The following is a 17,390-nucleotide window of genomic DNA, read 5'->3' on the forward strand; positions in this document are numbered from 1 at the left end:
GTAAGAGTAACACCATTTTAGCAGGTAGTCTCAGCAGTACGTTATGGAAGCGGCTCACTATTTGCTAGAAATAAACTTTGCAAGATAACCCCATTTGAGATAAGCAAAACTGTAAATGTTTCAAATGAAAGTCAAAAGTCAAAGTCAAAGTGGAAACAGCATTGTACTCCACACAGTTTGACAGTTAAATGGGTATTGCAAACAGAGATTATTCTAGAACGCCTACATTCACTGTACTGCTTGATCTGCACGCTGCTTTAGGTAATCTGTATCTGATTATTTGAGCACCGTGGTGAGACTATTGGTCAATGCATTCACATCACCTCGGGGCGGCAGGTAGCTTAGTGGTTAAGAGCGTTGTGCCAGTAACCGAAAGGTCGCTGGTTCTAATCCCCGAGCCGACTAGGTGAAAAATCTGTCGATGTGCCCTTGAGCAAGGCACTTAACCCTAATTGCTCATGTAAGTCGCTCTGGATAAGAGCGTCTGCTAAATGACAAAAAAAATTAAAAAATTAAAACGGTCCAAAGACAGACACAAACATTATCACAATCTGAATTATTGATGGCCCTTAATAGATTTCAAATATTGAATAGGAGTTTTTATCCCATATTGTTGCTTATACCCATCAAGTTCACTCATTCCTTCAAGGGATGGATGTCTGTGATTGTCATTGCTCCCCTCCGGCGCTCTGATTCGCCCCGGTCTACTGAACCACTGGTCTGAGCGCACAACCTCAGCAACACCGGAATGGAAACCCAACGCATCTGCACCTCATCATCTCATCACCACCCCTATTTAGCCCTGGACTGTTCTGGATGATGTTGTGTGTGATTGTTCAGCTTCGTGTCGTTTACTCTCTCTTTGTTATTTCTCTTTCTCATTGTTAAGTTAACCTTGACCTTGTTAAGTCCTGCGTCTGCGTCCTGCCTCTTCGTATACTCAGTATTCGTCACAGTGCTTTGTTTGTGTGCACTAGGACTGGGTGACCCACTCACCGTGGAGTGTTTCCAGTAGCGTACGATCTCGTTCAGGTTATGGGCAGGGTTGAACAGGAAGTGATCCCTCCACTCGTTCCAGTCCACCATCATGGTACCATCGATGTCCATGCTGCAGACAAGATATGAGGTCAAAGAGTAGGATAGTAACAGTACTAGCCTGGTTGCCATGCTGCTTCTGCTTTAGCCAACTTTACTACCTTTGTTGCAGCCCAGCACTAACACTCTGACTCAAAAAATCAATGGTTTTCTGATTAGTTGAATCTAAATGCTTAGAGTAGGGCTGCACGATATGGGCAAATCTTTTTTTCAAATATTTCGATTGCGATTTGATGTGCGATAAAAATCAAAACACTTGGGTGATCTGTTGGAATAATAGCAATAGAATGACTTCTATTAAGAAGCAAAGTGGAAAGCTGGTTTGGACCATTCGGTTGACTGCATGCGACCCAACAGAGCCGCATAGAAATGTATAGTGAATCGAACAGCGAGGAGGAGGAACTGCACTGCTTGAGTGACATGGGGCGGGGTTTGTTGTGTGTGGGAAGCAGCCACAAGAGGAGAAAAACCCGCGGCTGAGATGTTACCCGCGGCTGAGATGCGTTTCAAAATATTGCGATATGGATCTCTTGCGATATGGATATTGCACATGTCAATTGCGATGTAAATTCAATTAATTGTGCAGACCTAGCTTAGAGTACAAAATGCAAGCAATGTGTGATTTATGAGGACAAACCTTTGTAGGATGGTCTGGGCCTCTTCCTGGGTGATGTCCATGCCCAGCTCTTCAAGGGACTGCTTAATTTCAGAGGCATCGATGTGCCCTGGAGGAAATGATGGAGCCATTTCGATGTTTAGTTTAAGTACATTCTGTAGTTAAATGCTGATGCCTTGTTGTTATAGAACAGTGATATTATTACATTGTTATGAGAATTGTGTCATTCTGACAGGTCTCATCATGTGCTGTTCTTCCCTAAACTATTCAAATAAACTTTACATTTAAAAATGATAATACCGTCGTTGTTTTTGTCCAAGCTCTTGAACGTAAGGTGCAGTTTCTTCTCATGCTCTTTCAGATATTTGTTGAACTCGTTGAAGTCAAGCCCTCCATCTTTGTTTTTGTCACCGGACGATACAATTTTCTGTGCAGACACAAATGAGAGGGTTATTTTATTTGCCTCACTGTAGTAAGTTTAACCATTCATTGCTTATGAAGCAAGCTACTTTGCAAGGTTACTCATCACACAAGACTCAGGAAACCCTCACGAAGACAGGAACAGTATAACGTTCCTATACTGTGTATTGTTATAGAGTTCATGTAACAGTATGAAAAATGTATGCACTCACTAACTGTAAGTCGCTCTGGATAAGAGCGTCTGCTAAATGACTAAAATGTAAATGTAACTGTGGAGCTACAATAGCATGTTGTGCACATGACTGAATGGTAATGAATATTTCATACTGTCTGGAGATGGCTAAGTCAATGGGGTGGGTATGTTCCACTGTAGCTGGTAACACAAACCAATAGATCTGTTTTCATTCCCTGATACTGCGGATGAAGTAGCCTTTTCTCTCCTTCGAACAATGTTGCACTAGTTCTCAGTTTTTACTATTTCTCTGAGAACTAGTGCAACATTGTTCGAAGAGAGAAAAGGCTAGTGATGAAAGTGAGTAACTATTGTGTAGATGTCATATTGATGATGAAACCTACCTGTGTGTCCCACAAGTTAAACCAGCCCCAGGCCTGTATCCACAAACCATCTCAGAGTAGGAGTGCTGATCTAGGATCAGGTCCCCATCTGTCCATTTAGTCGTATTCATTATGATCTAAAAGGCTAAACTAATTCTACACTCTTAGAAAAAAGGGTTTCAAAAGGGTTCTTCGGCTGTCCCTATAGGAGAAACCTTTTCGGTTCCAGGTAAAACCCTTTTTGGTTCTAGGTAGAACCATTTTGAGTTCCATGTAGAACCCTATGTGGAAAAGGTTCTACATGGAACCCAAAACGGTTCTACTTGGAACCAAAAGGGTTCTCCCTGGAATAAACAAGGGTTCTTTAAAGGGTTCTCCTTTTAGGTTCTAGAGAGCACCTTTATTTCTAAGTGTAGATCAGCACTCATACTCTGAGAGATTTTGTGGATACGGGCCCATGCCTGCTCTGATAACCCCAGGCACTGTAACACTAGTGCTTTATCTCTCCTGGATATTACCCGTGACAGGGGAGGAACTGGTTAGAAGGCTAAAGTTGAGAAAGAACAGTACTTAGTTTATATAAAGTACATGCAGGTTTTATGTTCTATTTACAGGAAACATGCATATACTATAGGACAATGCCCTACGTATGGGTGAATGGATGAACAGGCTAAGCGAATGAGAATGGCATATTTTTAGGCATATGCTCATTTAATTGCTACCCATATGTCCCACTAGCCTGGTCCCAGATATGTTTGTGCTTTTGCCTACTCCATTGTCATTGTAAAGCCAATGTTTTGCATGACAATTCCATAAGGAGTTGGTAAGAGAGCAGAAAGCGAACTGGCACCCAAACTAATGTCCCACTCCCAATTGAATCATTGAGCTATGTATAATAAGAATGTAATAGGTTGCTTGGAAATAGAACAGCATGGCTCTGCATTGCATGTACATTTACCTGCGCTGCACCTTTGCGGAATGATATACCCATTGCGGTTAGGCCTGCTCTCAATTCGGCAACATCCACCTTCCCATCCTTGTTGGTGTCCAGTTTATCGAACAGGTCCTGGTATGACCTTTGACTGTCGGGATCCCAGCATCGGGAATCCGTTAGTATAAGTCCTCTTATAACCTGATACATTGTTGCGGTTGGAAAAGCGGCAACAGATAGACAAGGCCCTATGTTTTTCAGAAAGTTGAATACATAGCAATATTGAAAACCGCGGCTTGGGGAAATATAGTCCTTGGTATGCGGTCTATCGTCTTAATCAGTCGGTCGTTGTAATTATCTCCGTAGGCGACAAGGGAAATACCGGTTCACGAAATTTGTGACGACGATCTGACACAGCTCCATACCCCCTGCAAATACTGCTGCATATCCAGTAAATAACCTGAAATCCACTCGTCGAGACTGCAGTCAAATTGAGGGCGGGGCATAATAAGCAATGAGGCAAACAAAGCGAAGGGGGTTGCCCATACTGATCTATGCAGGAGAGCCCCAGGCTGTGCACTGTACTGTGATAATGACATTTTCTGTTGAAACATGTACAGTGCCTTCAGAAAGTATTCACACCCCTGGACTTTTTCCAAATGTTGTTGTGTTACAAAGTGGGATTGAAATTGATTTAATTGTCGTTTTTTGTCAACGATCTACACAAAGTAGTCTGTCAAAGTAAAAAAAAAGAGGATTTATTTTATTTTATATATATATATATATATATATATATATATATATATATATATATACATTAATTGAAAATAAAACACTAATATATCTTGATTAGATACAGTGCCTTCACACCCCTTGACTTTTTCCACATGTTGTTGTGTTACAGCCTGAATTGAAAATAGATTAAATTGTGATTTTGTTTGTCACTGGCCTACACACAATACCCCATAATGTCAAAGTGGAATTATGTTTTTTGAAATGTATACAAATTAATAAAAAATGAAAAGCTGAAATGTCTTGGGTAAATAAATATTCAACCCCTTTGTTATGGCAAGCCTAAATAAGTTCAGGAGTAAAAATGTGCTTAACAAGTAGCATATTACGTTGCATGGGCTCACTCTGTGTGCAATAATAGTGTTTAACATGATATTTGAATGACTACTGTAAGGTCCCTCAGTCGAGCAGTGAATTTCAAACACAGATTCATCCACAAAGATATTTTAGTAATTTAGCAGACGCTCTTATCCAGAGCAATTAGGGTTAAGTGCCAAGGGCACATCGACAGATTTTTCGCCTAGTCGGCTCGGTGATTAGAACCAGCGACCTTTCGGTTACTGGCACAACGCGCTTAACCACTAAGCTACCTGCTTCCCCAGGGAGGTTTTCCAATATCTCGCAAAGGGCACCTATTGGTAGGGGATAAATACATTTAAAAAAGCAGACTTTTAATATAATATGCCATTTAGCTGACGCTTTTATCCAAAGCGATTTACAGTCATGTGTGCATACATTTTTACGTATGGGTGGTCCCGAACCCACTACCCTGGCATTACAAGCGCCATGCTCTACCAATTGAGCTACAGAGGACCACACTATCCCTTTGAGCATGGTGCAGTTATTAATTACACTTTGGATGGTGTATCAATACACCCAGTTGTACCAAAGATACTGGTAACTAACCCCATTTCATCTGTGGTTGTACTGTCAGAAAGGCCTTATTCTTCCAAATCAAAGAACATATACACTGAGTGCACAAAACATTAGGAACAAAATCCTTCTTTAACCCGTCTCCTCCCTTCATCTACACTGATTGAAGTGGATTTAACAGACACCAATAAGGGATCATAGCTTTCACATGGTTTCACCTGTCAGTCATGGAAGGAGCAGGTGTTCCAAATGTTTTGTACACTCAGTGTATTTAATGATTTGTAAAAACTGAAAAATAGAGACTGTGGCTTTTTCAGCTGTTTATGAATTATAATAACTTACCTCTACAAGATATGAAACACCACGGAGAGTTGTTACCACATCGACGATGATACATGATTTCTGTGCATGACACGCATAGATGTTTACATCAGCTATAATAAGCCTTTGTGGATATTCATTCAGGAGCGACAGCTGCGAAGGGGGTTGGGATGGAAGGTGGAAACAATGTATTATATAATGCATATGCAATGTGATTGTGCAGTTACTACCATAAAAAAAACTACCACACTATGAAGAAGAAAAAATCAAGGGACATACTAAATGTATAGATAGCCTACAGTTCATTCATGATGTAGGCAATTATAGCCTAATCTCATCATACATTTTTAAAATCTGAAATCAGTGTTAAAATGGTCCATTTGAAAGCAACTGGCCATCCTTTGTTTCAGTACTGGGCTACTTGTTGTTTTGTTACTATTTTGTTACAACGTATCTAAGGAATATCCATCAGAAAGCATATATTGCTATCATTGGTCGAATGAAAAGAGATGCAGCATTTACGCCAATCGGAATTGAAGGCGGTGTAAGCGTTTCCTCCTCCATACAAATTGAGAATTTCCTTCAACGTCACTTACATTATGGGTTATGGCCAATGGTTATAGCCAGTAACAACTATGTGTTTCTAGGTACGTGGGCGTATAGTATTTGAACTCACCGACAAATGCTAGCAGACTGAGCTGTCACAGTCAGTCTGTTTCTTTTACGCCTGCTATGTTAGGGTACAGTCAGTGGCAAGTGTGGAAGAAGTCACAGTCAAGAGACTCAAGAAGCTTGAGCTGTGGCTAGCGACCCAACGTACATTATTTACCACAGTTTTCACTAGCTAGCTAGCCTAGTTATCTACTTTAACTAGTTAGGTTAACAATGTCGTTCATTATGATGAAGAAAAATAAATTCAAATTTAAGGTAGATTTCGAGTTGGACGAACTCTCTTCTGTTCCCTTTGTCAACGGGGTCTTGTTCTGCAAAGTACGGCTCCAAGACGGTGGCTTTACTGAAGAGTCATCTCGGTAAGAAACTGCCCTTTCTATTGAATTTAGCTAGCTTACGTTAACAGTTACGTTAAGCAACTCACGGAGACAGGTGCGACTCGATCGACGTTAGTTTACTGGCAGTGAGTGGCATTGATCAGTTAGCTAACATTAGCGAGCTAGCTAGCTCCCGCACACTCAAGAAACCAGTGTGAATATGAATGATGTGATTGAATAATGTGTGTTGCTAACAATATCTAATTTAATCAGTTATAGAATATGTAGTATTCACAATTGTATGTTGTTTTTACCTCTATTTCTTATTTTAGTATAGTTACCATGGTAGTTCATCTGTCATCTTGTTTTGACTGATGGTGATGCTGCTTGTCTGATTGATTGTTCTAACTGACACATCAAAACACCACCTGTCATGAAGCCAACTGTCAAATCAAACATTCCATGGCTGGACATGTGAGGCTTGCTTAATCGATGATATCTGCCATTGTATGTACCTTAAAACGTCTGGAAACTGAAGGTCACTAGATTTCCACTCTGAAATGCCAAGGAAATTTGATTTATTTATTACATTTGAGTAATTTAGCAGACACTCTTATCCAGAGCGACTTACAGTTAGTGCATACATTTTCATACTTTCTCCGCATTGTTCCCCGGTGGGAACCGAACTAACAACCCTGCCGTTGCAAGCGTCATGCACTACCAACTGAGCCACACAGGACCTAAAGAGAGGTAATTTAACAGCTCTAATGGTTCCTTGTGGTATTTTAGGAGATGGCTCATGTTAACCCACTCAACTGCACGAGCAGGATTGTACTTAAATTAGTCACTCTGGAAAGTTGTGGACACACATCTGGAGCACATGCCAGCTCCTAACGTCGACTCGGTTGTCATTCCCCGAGTGACTTTGCCATGGCAACCGCCTGCATTTCTCCAATGATGTAAACATACCATAGAAAAAATAATAAATAGAATGGGCGTCCCCATTCAAGTCAATGATGGCATAATGGGTGGACTGGCGGCCATTGCGAGTGTACCTATTCATGGGTGACAATGTCACGAAAATGATGTGCGTGCTTCCATGGGGCAGAAGTAAGCCTGTTGTGATTCTGGATGGCCAGATTGCTAGCAAGAATGACAAGAAACTGCCATGTAGGGAACTGCAAGTGGCTCGTTTCAGCATGTTTCATCTTGTTATTGATACCATGTCTTGTTTTGAGGTGTTTTGAATGATTTCATGTCAATGCTAATATGGCTAAAATTCGTTAGCTAGCTAACCAACAACTGTAACTATGTATTTGAGAGACAACTAGTGGTCATTGTGCACATTATTTATGTTTTCAATAAACATTGGAGACGAAATATAGCTTACATGTCAACAATCTAAACCAACCTCATCTGTTTTGCCCCATGGTTGCAACTGTGCCGTTTTTGTTGCTAAACAACCAACCCATCTATAGGAGCAAAGCAGGAAGTAAAAGCAAGAATTGTACCCATTAATCTGTGCTGTGATTTGTTGAATCAACTTAAAGTGGAACTGACAGCGTTTTAACTACTTTGTAGATATGAAACAAACAGACAATCATAAAAAAATATCAAATTCCCAGTTTAAGATACTAAACCAATTTTATAAGAGGTTTTAAAAATAGGTTCTTTTTGACTCAACATTCCATGACGTACACTAAGGTATTGTTGGCAGAATAGATGGATGCAGTTCAATGCATGATTAATATAATTCACCAATACATTTCTTGGTAGTCCCAAAAATATTGCTATAAGGTTGTAAATCACAGCTGGCCTGGTACATTGTTTGCTGCCTCCATTCGGGATGCACTGTTTCAGTTTCAATTACTTAATATTTTGGACAAAAACGGATGTAACTAAGGCTGGGAATGTCAATACAATCAAACTAACAAGGACAATGATCACAAGTCAGTCATAATGCAAGCTAAAAACACAGAGCCTAACGTTAGCTAGATAGGTAGCTAGCTAGCTGCTAGGAGGATGTCATGTCATGCTTTTGGAGGAGTGGGTGAGTGACTGACTTTTTCCCCTCATATCGTTTTTCGGTGGCTATACATAGCTAGAGATGCAAGTGTCATTTGGTTAGCTAGCAAGAACTTGAACGACTGTTATCCAGTTAGCATATCTCTTGCGTTCGCAAATTCACTCTGGCTATCTACTCTGATTTCAGAGCACTCTCTTCTGAGTGTGCCAGAGTGCAGATGAATTTACGAACATGCAACACCCGCTGAATATGACCATTGTCAGTAAACTAGGGCTGTCCCCGACTAAATCGATTGGTCTACATTTTTTAAGTGTATTTTTCCATATATTTTAATAAAATCAACTATATGTATTGAGCTTGTCTGACCCTTTAAGCTTACTGTTTGCTTAAATAACTCCTTCAAGACTGTTGGAAAAGCATTCCCCATGAAGCTGGTTGAGAGAATGCCAAGAGTGTGCAAAGCTGTCATCAAGGCAAAGGGTGGCTATTTGAAGAATCTCAAATATAAAATATATTTTTGATTTGTTTAACACTTTTTTGGTTACTACATGATTCCATACATGTTATTTCATAGTTTTGATGTCTTCACTATTATTCTACAATGTAGAAAATAGTACAAATAAAGAAAAATCCTTGAATCAGTAGGTGTGTCCAAACTTTTGACTGGTACTGTATATCTCTCTATTATACTGTATGTAGTAATACGTTGGAACAGATTTCCAAACTTAAAATCACTTGGAGCTGATTTGCTGGTGTTTTTACTGTATACATTTTTTTGCTCAGAACTTGGGGGGCCAAATAAAATAATCAGCGGGCTGCCAGTTGGGGAACCCTGGAGTAAGCTACACTATATATAGGAAAGTATGTGGACATCCCTTACAATTAGTGGATTCGGCTATTTCAGCCCCACCTGTTGCTTACAGGTGTATAAAATCGAGCACACCGCCATGCAATCTCCATAGACAAACATTGGCAGTAGTATGGCCTTACTGAAGAGCTCAGTGACTTTCAACGTGGCACCATCATAGGAGGCCACCTTTCCAACAAGTCAGTTCGTCAAATTTCTGCCCTGCTAGAGCTGCCCGGTCACCTGTAAGTGCTGTTATTGTGAAGTGGAAATGTCTAGGAGCAACAACGGCTCAGCCGCTAAGTGGTAGGCTACACAAGCTCACAGAACGGGACCGCTGAGTGCTGAAGCGTGTAAAAATCGTCTGTCCTCGGTTGCAACACTCACTACCGAGTTCCAAACTGCCTCTGGAAGCAACGTCAACACAAGAACTGTTCGTCAGGAGCTTCATGAAATGGGTTTCCATGGCCGAGCAGTTGCACATAAGCCTAAGATCACCATGCGCAATGCCAAGCGTAGGCTGGAGTGGTGTAAAGCTCACCACCATTGGAGCAGTGGAAACGCGCACACGCACACACACACACACACAGGCCATTAGCCTCTTTTGAGTCATTGAATGTGTGATTGAGCTGAAAGAACGGAAGAAGCAGCATTGTAAGTGATATGTGATTATTTCAAATTATTTTTGCTAAAGTACCTATCTGCTTTGGTCGACAGCTGAGACCTGCTTTTACCTCTCCTGCTCCCCAGTTGAGAATTATCAACTATATGTTTGTCACCTGCATTAAGGCTGAAACACCATACATCCCTTGTTCTAAAGAGCCAATGCATAGTGTTCTTCAGCACCATCGTATTTCAGAATCTGTCATTCCCATACTTAGAGCATGGGAGAGTTTGTGTTCTTCTACCTTGAGGGCATTTATGTTCTTTGACGCAACTGTCACACCCATTAATGAGAACAGCACACAGGATCTTGTCATTAACTGTTGTCATTAACTGTGGCGTCTTTATTGACATAGATTTATCTTAGCCATGAGTCAGATCTAGGGATTAATGTGTAGTGTAGCTAAACATTCCAATCAACTCTGTGTGTATGTGTGCGTGCGTGTGTGTTATCAGGATTGGACTTAATTCAAACTGAAGGCAGTCAATTCAGGAAGTAAACTAAAATTAGAAGCTATTTATTTGAAACGTTTTGTCTATACATGATCTGTGTGTTTTCAGTCTTTGGGTTATATTGCTATAAGTTATGTATGTGTGTATTCTCCAGGGAGCAGGTCCAGGCTAACTGTGTGCGCTGGAGGAAGAGGTTCTCCTTCCTGTGTAAGATGAGTGCCAACGCTCGGACAGGAGTACTGGACCCCTGTGTGTGCCGGGTGTCTGTGCGCAAGGTACAGGACTCACTACAGCAACGCTGTCAAAGCTATGAAAGCTATGTCAAGTTTAACTGCCTACAAGAATAGGTAAACTACTACATATAGGTATATTACTACTACTGTAGATTCCAGAACAGTCTACTAATAGGTCTACCACTACTACTGTAGATTCTAGAACAGTCTACTAATAGGTCTACTACTACTACTGTAGATTCTAGAACAGTCTACTAATAGGTCTACCACTACTACTGTAGATTCTAGAACAGTCTACTAATAGGTCTACTACTACTACTGTAGATTCTAGAACAGTCTACTAATAGGTCTACCACTACTACTGTAGATTCTAGAACAGTCTACTAATAGGTCTACCACTACTACTGTAGATTCTAGAACAGTCTACTACTACTACTACTACTACTGTAGATTCTAGAACAGTCTACTAATAGGTCTACCACTACTACTGTAGATTCTAGAACAGTCTACTAATAGGTCTACCACTACTACTGTAAATTCTAGAACAGTCTACTAATAGGTCTACCACTACTACTGTAGATTCTAGAACAGTCTACTAATAGGTCTACCACTACTACTGTAGATTCTAGAACAGTCTACTAATAGGTCTACCACTACTACTGTAGATTCTAGAACAGTCTACTAATAGGTCTACCACTACTACTGTAGATTATAGAACTGTCTACTAATAGGTCTACTATTACTACTGTAGATTCTAGAACAGTCTACTAATAGGTCTACCACTACTACTGTAGATCCCAGAACAGTCTACTAATAGGTCTACCACTACTACTGTGGATTCTAGAACAGTCTACTAATAGGTCTACCACTACTACTGTAGATTCTTGAACAGTCTACTAATAGGTCTACTACTACTACTGTAGATTCTAGAACAGTCTACTACTACTACTGTAGATTCTAGAACAGTCTACTAATAGGTCTACCACTACTACTGTAGATTCTAGAACAGTCTACTAATAGGTCTACTACTACTACTGTAGATTCTAGAACAGTCTACTAATAGGTCTACTACTACTACTGTAGATTCTAGAACAGTCTACTAATAGGTCTACTACTACTACTGTAGATTCTAGAACAGTCTACTAATAGGTCTACCACTACTACTGTAGATTCTAGAACAGTCTACTAATAGGTCTACCACTACTACTGTAGATCCCAGAACAGTCTACTAATAGGTCTACCACTACTACTGTGGATTCTAGAACAGTCTACTAATAGGTCTACCACTATTACTGTAGATTCTAGAACAGTCTACTAATAGGTCTACTACTACTACTGTAGATTCTAGAACAGTCTACTAATAGGTCTACTACTACTACTGTAGATTCTAGAACAGTCTACTAATAGGTCTACTACAGGATATGTTAATCACTGACACCTTTACCGCAAGTCGCAAGTGTGTTTTGACAAAAGTGTAGCTGTAGCTTAGTTGTTGTTACACACAAAGATAGTCATATTGGATTGATAACTACTTTTCCCTTATCTGTTATTAGGAAATGAAGGGTGGAAAGACCTTTGCAAAGGTAATATTTTGCTTTTGAATTCATAGTCACTAACCACGTTTCCATCCACAGTTTTTATGCAAGTAAAGTCATACTGTATAAAAAGAGCTGTGGTGAGAACAACAACTTTCACGCAGTCAGTTTGGTGGAAACACACCACTGGTGAGAAAATGCACATATTTTCTTAATGCAGATTTTTGAATGTTCGCATGTAAATCTGTCGCCAATTGGATGGAAACCTAGCTAGTGACAAATCAAATCAAATGTTATTTGTCACATGGGCCAAATATAACAGGTGTAGACCTTACCGTAAAATGCTTACTTACAAGCCCTTAACCAACAATGCAGTTCAAGAAATAGAGTTAAGAAAATATTTACTAAATAAACTAAAGTAAAAAATAAAATAAAAAATAACACTATAAAATTACAGAACAATAACGAGGCTATATACAGGGGGTACCGATACGGAGTCAATGTGCGCGGGTACAGGTTAGTCGAGGTAATTTGTACATGTAGGTAGGGATAAAGTGACTATACATAGATAATAAACAGGGTCAATGTAAATAGTCCGGTTGGCCATTTGATTAATTGTTCAGCAGTCTTATGGCTTGGGGATAGAAGCTGTTAAGGAGCCTTTTGGACCTAGACTTGGCGTTCCGGTACTGCTTGCCGTGCGGTAGCAGAGAGAACAGTCTATGACTTGGGTGACTGGAGTCTTTGACTATTTTTTGGGCCTTCCTCTGACACCGCCTAGTATATAGGTCCTGGATGGCAAGAAGCTTGGCCCCAGTGATGTACTGGGCCGTACGCACTACCCTCTGTAGCACCTTACGGTCGAATGCCGAGCAGTTGCCATACCAGGCGGTGATGCAACCGGTCAGGATCTGAGGATCTGGGGACCCATGCCAAATCTTTTAATTCTCCTGAGGGAAGAGGTGTTGTCGTGCCCTCTTCACTACTGCCTTGGTGTGTTTGGACCATGATAGTTTGTTGGTGATGTGGACACCATGGAACTTGAAACTCTCGACCCGCTCCACTACAGCCCCGTCGATGTTAATGGGGGCCTGTTCGGCCCTCCTTTTCCTGTAGTCCACGATTATCTCCTTTGTCTTGCTCACATTGAGGGAGAGGTTGTTGTCCTGGCACCACACTGCCAGGTCTCTGACCTCCTCCCTATAGGCTGTCTCATCGTCGGCGGTGATCAGGCCTACCACTGATGTGTCATCAGCAAACTTAATGATGGTGTTGGAGTCGTGCTTGGCCACGCAGTCATGGGTGAACAGGGAGTACAGGAGGGGACTAAGTACACACCCCTGAGGGGCCAACGTGTTGAGGGTCAGCGTGGCAGATGTGTTGTTGCCTACCCTTACAACCTGGGGGCGGCCCGTCAGGAAGTCCAGGATCCAGTTGCAGAGGGAGGTGTTTAGTCCCAGGGTCCTGAGCTTAGTGATGAGCTTGGAGGGCACTATGGTGTTGAGCACTGAGCTGTAGTCAATGAACAGCATTCTCACATAGGTGTTCCTTTTGTCCAGGTGGGAAAGGGCAGTGAGGACTGCGATTGAGATTGCGTCATCTGTGGATCTGTTGGGGCGGTATGCGAATTGGAGTGGGTCTAGGGTTTCCGGGATGATGGTGTTGATGTGAGCCATGACCAGCCTTTCAAAGCACTTCATGGCTACCGATGTGAGTGCTATCACTAAAGAATGAAGTCACTAGTACCGCATGACTCATTCTTAAAAGGGAAATACTTCCTCGTTTTTGCCCATTACAATAGCTTCTTATGTTTGTGATTGTTATCAGCAGGCTCTGGGTCTACTGCTACAACAGAGTGCTCTGTATTAGAACTCTATGGAACTGAGGCTCTGTTGCCAAGCTGTTTCCATAAACCTGAACATATCTGTTCTCTCCTCTGTAGCTGGGTTTTGCTGACCTGAACCTGTCAGAGTTTGCTGGCTCTGGCAGCACCACGCGGCGATGTCTACTAGAGGGTTACGACACCAAGAACACCAGACAGGACAACTCCATACTCAAGGTACAGTTCACGGTTAGACAGGCCTCCAGAACATTCACGCCATTCCACAACTCCCTTCAGGAAGCTACAGTATGGGACAGTCTGTCCTACTACTCTAGAATGGGTTGCCCTGCCTGTCTACACCGGGACCACTGATCTGAAAGGACTGGATAGGTGAACATCCAAAGAAATACACTGACTAGCCTATACACCTTCAGCTATCCAGCCTGTTACTAATGAGTGGTCATGAGGAAAAGGACAGAAAGGGAACCGCGTGAGTGATAGCCAAGTATTGGCACACATTGGGAGAAAGCGAATGCTCGGTTGTCACCATATGTTTACTAGTGTGTATGTCTAATCAGTCAGTAACTAGGGATGTAATATCACTCAGGACAGTTCAGGATGAGGTATCCTAATGATGCAACTGCTCTGACATGTACATGAAGACAGGCAGGTCTGAGCCTGTAATATAGGAGAAGCACCTGTGACACTGGGAATGGGTGTTGTACATTCTTCGGGTAGAAGTTGCACTTAGACACAGGTCTAGGATCAGCTTACCTACCCTAAATACTAACCTGAAACGGTAAAGGGGAAAAGGCGAAACTGACCTTAGATCAGTGTCAAGGGGCGACTTCATCCTATCTCATAGGGCCTGTGGATGTGTATGATCCCTGCTGACATGGGTTTTTTGTCACCTCTGTCACAGGTTGTCATCAGCACACAGCTCATGTCTGGGGACCCCTGCTTTAAAACGTAAGTGCACCTTCTTTCATGGCCCTTTTCATTCAATCCTTTCGGTGGGTTACATCACAAAAAACTTTTGGAACTCCACTGATTTTGGATCAATGCTACAAATGCAGGATTAGCATTGTAGAAATGAATGCAGGTTTGGCTAATTAATCAGTATAGGTAGGTAGGAAACATTGACGTGATAGAAAGACAGACTGACAGACAGACAGAAGTCTGCAGCACAGACACATAGAGGAAACCCCCTACGCATTAAGCTTCCTGTCTCTGAGTACATGAAAGAAACTATTGAGTCACAGAAACACGGGGCTAACTGCCGTCCCGTAAATCGCTTTGGATTAAAGCGTCTGCTAAATGGCATAGGTCACTCTCTATTTGGAAAGTCCCATGTAGATCTACAAATGGTCATACTATCATGATATATATATTATTATTATATTATTATTTAAAATGTTATGGTTATTTTGTGAAACTTGTGTGCCACATCAATTATTTGAAGTCAAATATAGTGGACTCAATCTAACCAACTTCTGCCATTGAACATGAATAGCGACAGTTCTATTGTTTAGATATGCAGCGGTGGTTATACGATAACTTCCCCACAGATTCTGTCTGGTCTCTGTTGATAGAAACAACTGATTTGAGATCAGCTCAGCCCTGAATGAAAACATTCTGAGCTAAACGCCACAGTGGGCCCAGGACCAGTAGTCAAAAAGAGCATGACGTTCCCACACACTCCTGCCAGTGTTGAGAACATGTGTGTTTGGATGGCCACGCCTTTACTGTGAACACACACACACACACACACACACACACACACACATACACAAAGACTCTGTCTGAATCACACACTTGCTATTACACCACACCTTTACTGAACTCACTCCGTTCCTCGAACACGGACAGTCTATCTAATGTCTGAATTACACAGTGGATGCAATATGCTGTAGCCGTTATAGAAAATGTATAGAGCCTTTATAGAGCTGTTATAGAGCTGTTATAAAGCCTTATAGAGCTGTTATAGAGCCTTTATAGAGCTGTTATAGAGCCTTATAGAGCCTTTATAGAGCTGTTATAGAGCATTTATAGAGCCTTTATAGAGCATTTATAGAGCCTTTATAGAGCCGTTATAGAGCATTTATAGAGCCTTTATAGAACCTCTATAGAGCCTTTATAGAGCCTCTATAGAGCCTTTATAGAGCATTTATAGAGCCGTTATAGAGCCTTATAGAGCTGTTATAGAGCCTTTATATAGCCATTATAGAGCATTTATAGCTGTTATAGAGCCTTTATAGAGCCTTATAGAGCCTTTATAGAGCCTTATAGAGCTGTTATAGAGCCGTTATAGAGCATTTATAGAGCCTTTATAGAGCCTTTATAGAGCTGTTATAGAGCATTTATAGAGCCGTTATAGAGATGTTATAGAGCTGTTATAGAGCATTTATAGAGCATTTATAGAGCTTATAGAACTGTTATAGAGCATTTATAGAGCCGTTATAGAGCTGTTATAGAGCATTTATAGAGCTGTTATAGAGCTGTTAATATATATGCCTTATAGAGCCTTTATAGAGCTGTTATAGGGCCTTGTAGAGCATTTATAGTCTGTTTGTGGTGGACAATAAAAACCCTATGTGTCTGAGAGTGGGGTAACTGAGTGCGCTGAGTCACTGAGGAAGGACAAGCCAGAGAAGCAAACAGACAGACTCAGGACATTGTACTCAGTAGAATTGAGCCTGGTATCATTTTACTATAGAGGAGGAAGGGGGTGGAAATGGATCCTAATATACTGCTGGGATCTAGATGCCAGTAAAAAGGATTCAGAATCAGTCCCCACCTACACAGTGAATGTTGAGTTGGTTAGTGTGGGAGGGTTGCCTTGGCTGAGACCTCTGATAACACAGTGGACTGGAGAGATTCCAGGAGAACACTTTCATGCAATCATAAAGTGCCAGAGTGTCTCTGAGTACTCCTGTGTGTGTGTGTGTGTGTGTGTGTGTGTGTGTGTGTGTGTGTGTGTGTGTGTGTGTGTGTGTGTGTGTGTGTGTGTGTGTGTTGTCTGATGTGTGTGTCTTTTACTGAGCTGTCCTACAGAATGTGACTCACACACAGCGTGTGCGTTGGACGTATTGTCAGAGCTCTGTGGAAAGAAAGCCCAGGCTTTATCGTGAGACCAGAAGCCACTCCAAAACTACTGATGTCACACCCAGAGCTCCTCACATTCAACACATAATGTCACTCTCGCTTTCTCTCCTACTG

At 41.4% G+C, this 17,390-nt stretch overlaps 2 protein-coding genes across 2 annotated transcripts in view; one reads left to right on the forward strand and one right to left on the reverse strand.

Annotated features, from left to right (window-relative positions):
• Positions 1-4,074, reverse strand: part of LOC311118798 (mitochondrial adenyl nucleotide antiporter SLC25A24-like) — a gene marked incomplete at its 3' end in the record, with an annotated part of 6,204 nt that extends 2,130 nt beyond the window's left edge. Inside the window, exons 1-4 of the mRNA XM_084193579.1 lie at positions 3,645-4,074; positions 2,012-2,138; positions 1,733-1,820; positions 997-1,108 (exon numbers count right to left, since the gene is read on the reverse strand). Of these exons, the coding sequence (XP_084049705.1) occupies positions 997-1,108; positions 1,733-1,820; positions 2,012-2,138; positions 3,645-3,827 (510 nt within the window). The remainder of the gene's footprint in view (positions 1-996; positions 1,109-1,732; positions 1,821-2,011; positions 2,139-3,644) is intronic.
• Positions 4,075-6,298: 2,224 nt separating this feature from the next.
• On the forward strand, positions 6,299-15,144 carry LOC311118797 (EEIG family member 2-like; the record flags this gene model as incomplete). Its single annotated transcript, XM_084193578.1, has 5 exons — positions 6,299-6,634; positions 10,736-10,856; positions 12,368-12,397; positions 14,292-14,408; positions 15,094-15,144. The coding sequence occupies exons 1-5, from the start codon at positions 6,489-6,491 to the stop codon at positions 15,142-15,144; spliced, it is 465 nt and encodes a 154-aa protein (XP_084049704.1). The 5' UTR covers positions 6,299-6,488.
• Between the last annotated feature and the right edge of the window lie 2,246 nt (positions 15,145-17,390).

The sequence above is a fragment of the Coregonus lavaretus genome, assembly GCF_964263955.1.
Source record: "Coregonus lavaretus genome assembly, contig: HAP1_SCAFFOLD_8642, whole genome shotgun sequence".
NCBI lineage: Eukaryota > Metazoa > Chordata > Actinopteri > Salmoniformes > Salmonidae > Coregonus > Coregonus lavaretus.